This window comes from Bison bison, unplaced genomic scaffold (genome assembly GCF_000754665.1).
Source record: "Bison bison bison isolate TAMUID 2011002044 unplaced genomic scaffold, Bison_UMD1.0 scf7180017864526, whole genome shotgun sequence".
In the NCBI taxonomy this organism is placed as follows: Eukaryota; Metazoa; Chordata; class Mammalia; order Artiodactyla; family Bovidae; genus Bison; species Bison bison.
In genome coordinates, this window is record NW_011495077.1 from 1736497 (window position 1) to 1749697 (window position 13201).

The 13201-nt window shown below is 42.8% G+C and overlaps 1 protein-coding gene across 5 annotated transcripts in view; it reads right to left on the reverse strand.

Moving 5' to 3' along the window:
- LOC104981994 (chromosome unknown open reading frame, human C14orf93) overlaps positions 1–11089 on the reverse strand; it is a 19387-nt gene extending 8298 nt beyond the window's left edge. For 3 of the 5 annotated variants that reach the window (XM_010831270.1, XM_010831269.1, XM_010831268.1), the window contains exons 1-2: positions 11035–11089; positions 40–1061 (exon numbers count right to left, since the gene is read on the reverse strand). In XM_010831270.1, the coding sequence (XP_010829572.1) occupies positions 40–642 (603 nt within the window). In that variant the 5' untranslated portion in view covers positions 643–1061; positions 11035–11089. Of the gene's footprint in view, positions 1–39; positions 1062–8199 lie in introns of all 5 variants that reach the window. The other 2 variants (XM_010831271.1, XM_010831267.1) reach the window with 1 other exon arrangement.
- Positions 11090–13201: the final 2112 nt, after the last annotated feature.

The following is a 13201-nucleotide window of genomic DNA, read 5'->3' on the forward strand; positions in this document are numbered from 1 at the left end:
AGGGAGCAGTTCGGCTCCTGTCCTGTGCTGTGTACTCACGGGGTTGAGCATCGGGGGCCCCTCGCCAGCAGTCAGGGCGCATCCCGGGAGCCGCACATCTCTCTGAGCTGCCGGGAAGCCCAAGGGTCCGGGCCCCCCAGCCGAGGCCGCTCCCAGCTGCCGCAGCTCCTCGATCACCACCTGCACGCCACTGCCCACACTGTCACACTCCTCCTCCACAGCCGGCGGCACGGCCCTGCCGGCCTCCCCGGGGCTCTCCTTGAGGGGCCCGGGCTCCTCCAGCGGGGAGCCGTGTGCCCGACTCTCCCTGTCTTCATCCGCGGCGGGCACCTTCCCTTGCCTCAGCTCACCCACTTCCTCCTGGAGTCGTTTTAACAATTCGTTGTTGGCCCTGGCGAGACTCAGCGCCGCCTCAGCCAGACCCACGGCCTTATCCACCCGCTGGTAGATAATATGCAGGAGCTGCTCGGAGCTCTGGACGGCCAGACCGTGTCCCGTCACCGTGATCGGGGTGCTGGGAGGAGGATTCCCGCCCTGACAGCCTGAGCTGGCCCCGCTTGTCTCGTTCTTACACGCACAGCAGCAGCATCTGGCCTCGCTGCCACTGGGAGGGGAGAAGAGAATGGTGGCGCTGAAGGACATGGTTGTCGAGGCGGGAAGGGCGGTGCTCACGCTCCTGGACTGCTCCAAAAGTGTCCCCAGCCGACCGGACCGCAGGAAGCGCTGGCCTCTCTGGATTCACTTTCCTTCCTCATGGAGGGTGGTCAGAGGAGCCTGGGCACCCGGGGTTAGGTTCTCTGAAGGAGCAGTGGGCTAGCCGTGAAGGCGCACACAGTCCATGGCTGCCTCTTCTCGTCCTGCAGAGTGGAGAGGGCCTTCTCTGTGCAGATCCTGGGCTGCCCTAGTCCCCCACACTGGGGGGTCACCCTCACCCCTTCCCCATAGGGTGGGCCCACGAAGGCCTTCCCGAGGAACTTGGTTTCAGAGGGTGGAAGGCATGAAACCCCCCACCACTCCAACACTAAGGAACAGAGAGGGGACTCTAAAGGACCCACGGGCATCTGGAAAGATTAGAAGATTAAGGAAGAAAATGTAGATCTGTCTTCTCCGCCTCTCTATCTTGGCTGTAATAACAGTATTGCATTTTATTGCTTTGACATCATTCCTTAAGGAGTTCAGAACACTTCACGTAGGTTAATCTCATTCACACAACAGCTCTAGGAAACACATATTAACCCAGGGCCAGGGAAGAGATATGCAGAGAACTTATATATCTTTTTCAAGGTCAGGGGAAGACAGCAGAAACCAGTTATTGCTACTTTCAATCTAGTGTGCATGTGATTTTTTTCTTAAACTGATACCACTTTTTGTTGACATAAAGAATGATGATTCTACGGTCTCTATAATTTGCATACAGATGCACTCAGAGTAAGACTCCTAAATGAGGAAGAGGCCAATCAATGCAGCCCCCAAGATGCTGCCAACCTCACACTATTATATCATTAATGCTTTGGGGATGGGCAGGGAAATGAAAGGAAAACCTGGATGGGAGAACTGAGCTTCCCTAATCAGGGCTGCAGAGACCCCTACTCTCACACTTTGTACACCTGGGCCTCCAGCCTCTGCAATAGAAGCTAACTGTTCTGAATGCTCCAGCTGGAAGCCCAGAAAAATCACCTCCAGGGCCCCTCATCTCCACTTCTCATGCTGCTTAAGGGAGCGGCAGAGCTGAACGGGAGTTTCTAAGTAGCTCCATGCTGCCACTCTGCCCACACAACCAGTCCCCAAAAAGAGAGATCAGAATATCAATGATAAACCAAACTGCCTCTCCTCTGAATCACTGTAGTTAAATGACTAAAACTCCAGGAAAAAAAGAAGGAAAAAAGTGTGGGAGGGTTTGTACCACTGAGAACACTCCAAGGAACTTCATATTGTCATTTTCTAAATGACACTTGATTATAGAAAAAAAGAATCTTTCTGCCTGAAGCTCCCTAAATGACAAAATCTTATGTTTACAATTTCCTCAAGAGATACATTTCTATCTTACCCTGTAAATTATATCATAACACCACAATTAAAAGGAGAGGAGGAGGTTAGGAGAATTTCCCACATACAGAAATTTGGGGTTTTATTTTTTTTTTGAATCAGCAATCTCATTTCAGAAATAGGCAATATCAATGCCTCTGAGGTACTAAAATGTAAATCTGACAATGCATTTTAATTACATTTGGTTATTAAAGAATAGTCTTTAATTTGCTCTTTCTACCCTTTATATCAAAGAAATGCTTTTCTGTGCTAGATATTCACTTCTTGAAATAACGTTAACTCAAATCCATTTACTGCTTCTCTGTCATTAGAGTCACTGGAAAGCAGAGCTAAACCTAAAAAACTAAAGGTTAAAGCCAAATTAAAACTAAAGGTTAAAGGAAAGCACTAAGCAATTCCCAAGTCAATTATGAATGAATCATTAATATATCCTTTTCCTTTTTAAATAAGGGCCTACACGCTCCTGTGGGGTTTTAACTTTTTTAAAACCAACATCATGCACAGAGTCTAACCTGAAACGTGGATGCTGTAAGAAAAAGAAAGTTATGTAAATGATAATATACAAATGATCGCTCACTTGGGTTTAGGATTTGTACAGTAAGAAATTAAGACCTGCCACTTATGTAATATTTTACATCAACTATAATTCAGTTAAAAAACTTTTTTGGCAGCACCACTCAGCTTGTGGGATTTTAGTTCCCCAACCAGGGATTGAACCCAGGCCCTGGGCAGTGACAGCACACAGAGTCATAATCACTGGACCACCAGGGAATATACCCCCCAAAATTTAATAAATCAGTAATGTATAAAATAAGCTATAAGGATATGTGTGTATGTGCATACTCAGTCATGTCCAACTCTTTGAAACTCCATGGACTATGCCAGGCTCCACTGTCCATGGAATTTTCCAGGCAAAAATACTGGACTGGGCTGCCATTTCCTACTCCAGGGGATCTTCCTGACCCAGGGATCAAATCCGAGTCTCCTACATTGGTAGGCAGCTTCTTTACCGCTGCGGGACCTGAGAAGCCTAAGAATATACTTTACAGAAGAACGTAGCTACAAGAATATACTTTACAGGGAACGTAGCTAAAGTTTTTATAACAACTATAACTGAAGTACAACTTTTAAAAACTATGTACCACTGTATTATATACTTGTAACCTATAATATTGTACATCAGATAAACCTCACTTTAAAAAAATTTTTTTAAAAACGAAGGTGCATCAGGTTGGGACTCTGGGTAGGTATCCTTCCTGGGATCAATCAAACTGACAACTGCTACACTCTTGCCCCAGATACTCTTTCTTGCAGGGGGCCTTCTCCCCTGCTGGCCTTGTACCTGTCTCAAGCCCTTCTGTCCCTTTAAACGGTCTTTCTTAGGTCATCTTCCCAAAACAGCACTGCAATGGGAGTAATAAATAAGTAAATAAAATAAAAAATAGGGTTCTCATCATGCGGTACCACTTAAGGGCTATTTGAACTTGGGCCTCAGTGTTCTCTGGGGCTATCTACCTCCTCTCTGCCCACTTGGAGTGTTTTTGTGAAGATTATTTATAATAAAGGCACCAACAGAGTGCTGGCACATAGTCAGTGCTCCACACATAACAGCTGGATTCCTGAAACATTTTGTGTTCCTATCTTGAACATCCATGCTGATGTCCTCATTTTGGGAAAAAAAAAAAAGGCAATGGCTTGAAATAGAATTTGGGGAGCTTCCCCTCTTAATTCAATACCAAATTTGTAAGAAATTAATTCAAGTCTACAAAGATGCCTTTTATCAGTACAAAACCTTTTATGATGCAAATTAGAAAGGTAATTGAGAAAACAGTATTTGTAACTACTTGCTATCATGATCTGGCTTTAGACTAACGATACTGGTCAACTTTACTCATTTTTAATTTTGTTTATTTATTTGACTGTGCTACATATAAGATCTTAGTTCCCCAACCAGGGATGGAACCTGTGCCTCCTGCAGTGGAGGCTCGGAGTCCTAACCACTGGACCACCAGGGAATTCCCAACTCTGCTCGTTTTTAATGTACTAAATATATATTCATATTTGTGTTGACATAAAATATCATGATACTAACCTGCTCTACAATTCTGTCCCTCAGTTTCTTTCTGCTTTTCAACTTTGGGTATTACCTAACTTCATCCATTTTAGAATGCTACATTCAGGGCAACAAATACGTGTCTTCTTGAATCACTCTGTCTATAAAAACCTGGTACAGTGCAGTGTAGCACAGCGGGCATTCAAATGACTCTTTTGGGGTATCTATGGACATCATTTCTGATTTAGTTTCCCTGGGTCTTGCTAGAGTCTCCCACATAACCTCTAAGACCCTGAATAAAAAGATAAGGAAACTGGGGTTGGCAGGTATTACAGGAACATTTCACAATTACATTTACTAACCAGATACCAATTTAAAATGCTAATATCATTAGCTACATATATCTTCATTAGAGAAGAAGAGCAAGTTATATATATAAAAACAAGTGTTTCTAAAAATTCTGTCTATATAAAGCCATGCTAAAGGATGAGTCACCAAAATGGACTGCCACCTCCAAGTACTCAAGAGAAAGGAAGATAAAGTCCCTATACACAAGGAGCTTACAGCGCATGTGAGAACTAAAGTCTAAAGAACAAAGCAAAATATACACAAGTGGCTAAAAATATAGTACAGAATAGAAATATCTTGAGTTAGTTCAAAATTATACAAAGATCAACAGAATGAAATCACGTGAGAAAGGGGTCTTATCAAAGAAAAGTCTCCAACTGACACTTGAGCAAGGTATAGAATGAACTGGTACCATGGTAAGAACAGAAGGTGAATGAGAGGAAAAAAATCAAACATTACAGCATTAACAGGGTACACGTGAGAGGTCAGAGCAAAAGGGCTTATATACAAAGTACAGAGAGCTGACAGTGGGCTTTGAAAACCAAGTTGAGGAAACTCCTAGGTCAGGGGTCAGCAAACCTTTCTCTGGAAAGGACTAAAGAAACTTAGGTTTTGCCAGCCATGTGGTTTTTGACACAACCATTCGACTTTCCCATTGTAGCACAAAGGGGCCATTGATGATACATAAATATAAGTATGGCTGTGTTCCAATAAAACTTTATTTATTAATACAGAAATGTCACAAAATATTAATTTTAATATTCATATTAAAAAATATAAAAGCCATTCTTAGCCCATGGAACCAACAAAAACAGGTGTAATGCCAGACTTAAGACTACGTGCTATAGTTTACTGACCTCTGTCTTAGCACTTAAAGTGGAACAGTTAGAGATTAGAAGGCTGTTTAATCCTGGAGAGAGGTGATAAGAATGAACTTTTGTGAATATGAAGGTTCAACACCCTGGAGAAAGGACTGATCTTATTTCTTAATAAATATGCGGGATAGAGAGATTGGCTAAGACAACTTCAAGACTGTAAACCTAAGGGTCAGAAGATGGTAACACTGACAGAAATGAGGAAGCTGAGAGGCAGCACCAGCATGTTTGAAAAGATGTGTATTAATATAACATGTTAAAATATCAAACTGATGGCAGCAGCTTTAAATGGAATGTTCCGAAAGCAACTGACTAGGACTGAAAAACAAAAACAGAGGAAGGTCAGAGCTGGAATGCAGACTTGGAAACTTTAGCAGGTTAATTTGAACCTCAGAGAGTGAATGAGCTCTCCAAGGAGTATGTATAGGTCCTCCGCAGGGGCCAAGGACAGCACTTGGAGCCAATCCTTGAAAGAGTCTTCATTAAAAAAGAATGGTCAGTAAGATGGAATAAAAAGTGTTAGGAACACCAAAGTAGAAAGAATAACAAGAAAGTGGGTCTAGTCAACTGTGACAAGTGCAGCAGAATGGTTAAAACAAGATGAAAATTAAGGAAATGCATGTTATTTGTCTGTGATGGTCACTGGCACTGACTAGTAAGTTTGGTTTTTTTTTTGGTAGTGGAAGTAATACTATGCATTAGATGAAAGAGAAATTGATGCAGAGAATATGGAAGCAAGACATGAAGTCAAGTTTTCTAGAGTATAGATACGAAAGGAAGGAAGCAGGAAGTCAGAAGAGGCACTACAGCCTCAGTATATTTAAAAAGCAGAAAAAAAATAAGGTCAGTGAAAAAGGAAAGGATGAACGTATTAGGAAAGGATTTAGGTTTTCTTCTAGCAAGGATCCTCCCAATGTGAGAAGGAAGGCAGGTGAGCTCTTCTCTGAGTCAGCAGAGAAGAAAAAAGATGAATCGGGGCAAAGATTCACTGATGTGGCGCAATGAAGACAAATATGTAGGCTATTGAGACATTCTTTTTTTACGGACCTTCCTCAGTATGAACAATTCAAACTGATAAGAGAATTTCATTATAGATAGTGCTGCATTATTTGCTGTTACAACCTATTAAATCCTTCTTTTCTAACACTGCAGACTTAACATAATCATTCTTGCTTTTTTCCATAACTAGTTTAAAGTTTCAGAGCCCCTTTAACTCAGGCAATGTTATTAACATACCTAAACTTTATTCTGGTATCTTTATTTATTCTGGTATCTTTATTATACTTCTCAAAATGTGTAACTGTTTAATACCTGTGAAGCAATCCATGGAACGTTTGGCAAAGCAACGGTTAATAAATTATCCAAGCAGTGTCTATACCATTATTATTAAACATTAATACTGTCAACTTTTGCAATTTCGGATTGCTGATTTATTTTAAAACCAAGTTTGCATTTTTGTTCAAGAGGAATGAACTAAGACTGACCATCACTGAAGAATATATATGCCTTTTGCAAAATGCTATCAACTTTTAGAATTGGAATGTTAAGAAAATGATCTTCAATCCTATGATGACTTGCCAACACAAAATGACAGCAGCTGTCAAACTTAAGCGTGCATAAAATCTGTGTTTGGGGTTCATCAGTATCAGTCTAATTTTAATAATGTGAAATAAGCCTAGAAAATGTACTTCTCAATATTTCTGATATTTTTTCATAAATATTTAGATAAAGAATGAAAACTCATCTTTGGACAGACAGTTCAGGGTAAGGCTGTCCATAATCTTAACTATCCATTTCCTCCCAAGTCACATGTATTTTTGTTAGAACTAAATATATCATACTCTTGGCAGCTCCCTTGCTTGCTTCAACCCATTCTGAGTTTGAATTTTCTGCATGACTGAGTTCACCTCCAAACTAGGAAAAATAAAAGTTTTCTGTCTAATAGATGTGTAGTCTATGGTATCACTCAGAAGATAAATGTTTTTATAATGGGCCCTTGACTCATTCAGGGTCATGCCAGCAATGGACTTCCTTAAATGCGATTACTGAAAGCATAGCAATTCATACCATAATCTTCATTTTAAGAAATAAAAAGGAAAATGGCCACTTAAACCTCCTGCTGTGCCAGTCAGCCCTGCTCCTCCACCTGAAGGTGCAAAATGTCTCATCCGCTAAAAAATGTCTCACTTCTAAAAAAAATCTACTTCTATCAGAGATGAGCTCTTTATCACACAAGAGCAGGCAAGGAAATATCATTAATAGTCTTTTTCTACATTTTGAAACACTGACCCAAATAGAGATCAACAAAGAAAACCTAAGACCTTGTTTTTTAGGGGTAAAAAAGAGATGTGGACCCAGAGGGCAGAGTGAGATCCTAAGAAAAGGATTTCACATAATCCGAAAATTTCAAGTACATCTGTATAGTAGTACCAGAGTTTTCAACCCAGTGTTAAACCGCCTCTTTTCTTTATATTTGCTAAAATGCAACTTGGTGAGATTAAAATGACCGGTGTAAGGTTTTCATAACCATATACCTGACATAAACGGCTCTTCCGGCATTTCCGGAGAAACTGAAAAATGAAAAACTAGCTCCCAAAGTTGCGTCGTATGCCCAGCGAGCCCTTGGTAAATGTTAGCTGATTAAATATTAGTCAAAGATGACAAGGTGGGCACCAGGGAAAACAGAACCATTTCCGAAGAGAGTGTTTCAACTACAGGTAGGGCGAGCGCAGCAGCGCAAAGGGGGAACAGAGCTGAGCTCTTCCCTTGGGGCCGCAGGGGACAGGGCGACCCGTCACTGAGCCCCCGGGTAGACGGTGTGCCCTGGGGGTCTCGAGGAAGGGGTGTTCCTCACAGCGCCGCAGACAGCCGACTGACCCGAGGAAATCTAGCTGGATCACCGCGGGTAACTGCCACGGGGCCAAGAAAGCGCTGAGGATGGCGGGGGAATTCCCGAGGAGGTCTAGCTTTGGCTGCCCTACTGGTGTCCCACCGCGTGTGCCCCTCGCGCCGCTCCAGCCGCCTCGGCTTTTCCGAGTCGCGCGGCTCACTGCCAGGGAAAGCAGTGTCTGCTCGTGTACCCTGCCAGCGCGCGCACGCGGGGAGGCCCCGCCTCACCAGTCTCCAGGCTCCTGATGATTGGCGGTTGGGCAATGGGGCGGAGCAAGGCCGGGGACTTTACTGGCCGCAATCCACAATCACGCAACAAGTCAGGGAGGGGAGGGGCCTCTTTAGGGAGGGACACGACTGCGAGGCTTTTTCAAGGCCGCCCGACGCCATCTTTAGCTTGATTTTTTTGTTTGTTTACTCCCTTTTGTTCCCTGCTGCTCATAGAGCTGCGTGTACACGATTATAGGTACATTGGCTACAGATCGGCCTCATACATTTGGTGGTGGAAGGCTTTTCATTCCTGCCGGCCTCAGCTACAGATTTTTCAGATAACACTAGCAAGGTAGCAGTTGCCTTTAGTTCAAGTAAGTTTTCATCGCTATGGGCCCCGCAGATGCCAGGGCAAAATCAACCGACTTTAGCTTTTGCTTTGCCTTGGTAGGAGGGCCAAGCCAACGATATATTCGTGGGAGGAATCCTCTTACCATCAAATTCAAAGCAAGAATACTGGCTAAGAGCCTAAATTCCTAGTAAAAATCAATTAACCTAGGAAGACAGGGGCTTGGGCTGTGTACCTTTCTAAGAAGAGCTGACTTCTCCGAGACGGTAAAAAGTATACGTGATGACGTACAATGAAGGGGGAAAAGAATAAGAAAGAGCAAAATTCCATTAATAATCCCAGCACTACTGCCATCACAAAGGCTACTTTAAAACTCTGACTAGATTTCAGATATGCAGGTCTAAACTTGTGGAATGCTCCACATTTGAGACTGATCTAACTTGTATTGTTAGGGAATAGAAATGCACTCAGTACAGCTAAGAAACCCAGAGAGCTCACAGTCTGCATTCATTACAGTGAATGTCAAGACTTGTACAAATAGTTTTATCGCCGTTGTTAGGTGTCCTAAATACAGCTTGAAACTGAGTGGGACGCAAGCTGGGGGATGGAATTGTATTATCATCATACAGTGGTTTTTGTTCTCCTGAAATTTCAACTCTACAGTAGATCTTTTTTTTTTTTCTCGTGGTCACTATTTAATTTGTGACATTCTAGTTTCTCCCTCATCACCCCCATATATTTCCTATCCTTTCACTCCAATCTGCCAATACAGATTTGAATACGCTTTCCATATGACTCCTAATAGGAGACAGTGGTTCTATAACAATTAAGTGAGAAAATGGCTCCTGTAACCGGAGGTACTGCTCTGAGCCTGTTGCCCTCTAATTCATACACTTATGTCCATGACTCTTATCTTAGGGAGAACGTTTTTCATTCCAAAAACGCAACACGGTAACCAAATGCATTTCTTATCCCTCCTATGTATTATTTGCCTTTGCCTCCTCTTGGCCCCTCCCCCATCACCACCATCAAGAACGGTTTTAGAGAATTGGACTTGACTGGATTATTTTCCTGATATTTTGCCAGCTGTGGAGTTATTCAAACAAATCCCAACCTATAAACGACCATTTTTGTCAAAAAGCCAAGAGAGAACTTCCCTTCTGAACACACCAACCAAACCACACATAAAGGCCAAAATATACACAGCTGTACATTTAGGAACGTGAGACAATAAAAAGCAAAACCACTTAGGCAAAACAGTCACTAAAGAAGGCTTTAAACCACAGAGTCAATAAATTGCTTACCCTCATTTGCCACGTGAACTGTGTATTCCCTAGCAATTATTTAATTATTCAGTAAGCTGATACTTTAGAAAAGCAGAAAATACAGTAAATGCACGTAGAATCAAAATACCTAAGTAATTTTATGCATAGGATTTCTTCTAGGCTGTAGTTTGCACATGAAATCCTGTCTGGATCACATTTGGGAACACAAGAAAAAAAAATCCACATTCTAGGGGCTGCTTTGCACACATAAAACCAAAGGCAGTAGCTTTTAAAAACAAAATCTGATACGGCACATACACACAGTGTACATATACACAAAGCACAAAACCCCAAGATAAATCTTAACGAACTTATTTGCTTCAAAACACACACACACACACAGTCTTTATGAAAAATGTGGGTAAGACACACTGTAAAAAGGGCTTTGACCCCTCCCCCAGGGAAATGAGTGTCACAATTATAAAATACAAACATTTTTAACCTATTGGCCTTGGACAATTGCCACATTCAAGCCACTTGGTTTTGGTTCTGGAAGAGGGTGTGTAAAACGCACGCAAACAGCTCTGTGAGGGAGCCTCAAATCTGTTTACTTCGACGTTGCCTGTGGCAGAAATTTACATTATCCCTTCGGCCGGCTTCAAAAAGAAACCTCTACTTCCCAAGAGGCTAAATTTTTAAAAACCCCTCGACTATAAAAATTTACCAGTTCTTAAAATGTGATAGCAAAAAGAAAAAAAAATCTCTATAAATTTGGCTGGAAACAGTTGTACACGGCCATCCTGCTTCTCAACTTCTTGGTATATTTAAAACCTTGACCAGGAAAAAGAAAGAGGAAGAGAGACAGAAAAAGAAATGGGGGAAAGCGCACATTCCCCTTAGCAACAGTTTCCTCACCCCAGCACTGCCACAGATCTCTATTTTTTAAAAAACTTGAATACACACACAAGATTAAGGAGAAAAAAAATGGAAAAAGGATACCCGAAGGTCGTATGGCTCTTTGTATTCGTGTGTGTGCAAAAAGGAGGACTCGCGGAGCCCGAGCCAGCAAGCCCCGCCCCTCCCCGGACGCCAGCCCGGATTGGCCATTGGCGGCCGCGGGGCGCCCCGCCCGCGAGCACACGCGCAGCGCCCGAGGCGCGGGCCCCAGGGCGCCCCTAAGGGCCGCTCGACCCCCGACCCCAGCCACCTTCCTCTCCGACCCGGGCGACCTGCTTGGCACCTTCCCCACCTCTCTCCCCTTCCTTTCACTTTTCAGCCTCCTCTCACCCTTTCCCATGTTTTTTTACCAGTGAACCCTGGCCCTTGTCACCAGCATAAATAACAGTCCAGTAAGCACCTTCTCTGACAGTTTGCTAAATTCGGTTAACTAGTCAGTAAAATTCTAGAATAGGATTAAACATCAGGCAGCCGGTGTGTGGGGCGAGTTCATGATTTCCAGGTGGAACTCTCTGGGTCACGTCTGTTGTTAACCCTTCCACCTTTAAATGAACCTTCACACACGTATGTGCCCTCCTTCAGGGGAAAGGCAAAGTAGCCTTACACTTCTGGCGTGGTTTTGCTCAATCTTCTCCCCAAATTTTTTCTCTATTTGGTTAACACTGCATTCTCAAGAACCTAAAATCGTCTCCCTTTACCTCCTGCATGAAGACCTGGTTGGTTATACCTGCATTATAAACCACTCATAATCTGCAGGTCCTAAGCCCCTGTTTGTACTTATTTCCCACTGCTCTTCTTCACTTCTGTAATACTCCTTTGCTCACGTGGTCTCATCTGCCTGGAGTAATAATGCCTGTCTCTTCTTCTCAGAGTGTTACCCAGTCCAAGCTCTCTCTGCTCGTGGCATGATAGGCTAATGAATCTGAGAGAGGAGGTGTTGAGGCAAGGAACATACTTTAATTGGGGAGCCGGCACACCGAGAAGATGGCACGCTCAGTTCAGTTGCTCAGTCGTGTCCGACTCTTTGCGACCCCATGGACTGCAGCACGCCAGGCGTCCCTGTCCATCACCAACTCCCAGAGCTTGCTCAAACTCATGTCCATCGAATCTGTGACGCATCCAACCATCTCATCCTCTGTCGTCCCCTTCTCCTCCTGCCTTCAGTCTTTCCCAGGGTCAGGGTTTTTTCCAGTGAGTCAGTTCTTTCCATCAGGTGGCCGAAGTATTGGAGCTTCAGCTTCATCATCAGTCTTTCCAATGATTATTCAGAACTGATGGTAGGCTAGTGCCTCAAGATAACCATCTTATTGGGGGCTGGATGCCAGGTTGTTTTATAGATCAGAGAGAAGCAATGAGGCACTAAAGTCAAAAGACAGAATAGAAAGGGAGATGCAGTGGGGAAGTAAAGTGAAAGGGTCTTCAGTCTTGCAAACCATCTCCAAGGGAATGTCCAGCCTTCAGAAGGAGTGAGTTAATCTCTTCTATTCACAGGTGGGCAGGGACAAACTATCTCTCCCTGAGCTGAACAAAGGCTTTAGTTTACAGTCAAGCAGAGGGGCAGGATCCTCCAGACAAACCATTGAGTAGTATTATAATAATAAAAGCAAGTCAAAGAAATAGTTTCCAACATAGAGTCAGAACTGGCTTCCCCCCTGCAACAAGACTAGTCAGTTTTTATCCATTCTTCAGCTGTTTGAATCAACATAGACCACTTCCTTCTCTCTTCTATCAGCATGATCTTCATGTTCACTTAGGTTAACAGCACTTAACCCTACCTTGATTGTTTCCCATATTTTAGTAATTTCACACTAGGAAACTGAAGATCATCTCTTAAACTTTTTTCCATTCAGGAGATTAAATTTTTTTTTTTTTTTTACTGCAGCAGCTGGTATAATTATAGACATTTAGTAAACACCGAAAAAAAAATCATTTATAATTGAGTGAATTTTTTTCCTAGCTAAACACAGATCTTGAAACTCAGATCCCACAACAAGAATTTGCCTTCTTTAGGAACAGTTCAATGAGCACTTACTGTGCAGGGATTGTTATGAACACTTTACATGTGTTTACTTATTTAATCTCCACAGTTATGGGGAGGTACTCATTATCCTCATTTTATATCAGTGGATGAGACTAAGGCACTGAGAGGTATAATAATTTGACTAAGGCTATACAGCTAGTAAGAGATAGACCTGGAACATGAATTCAG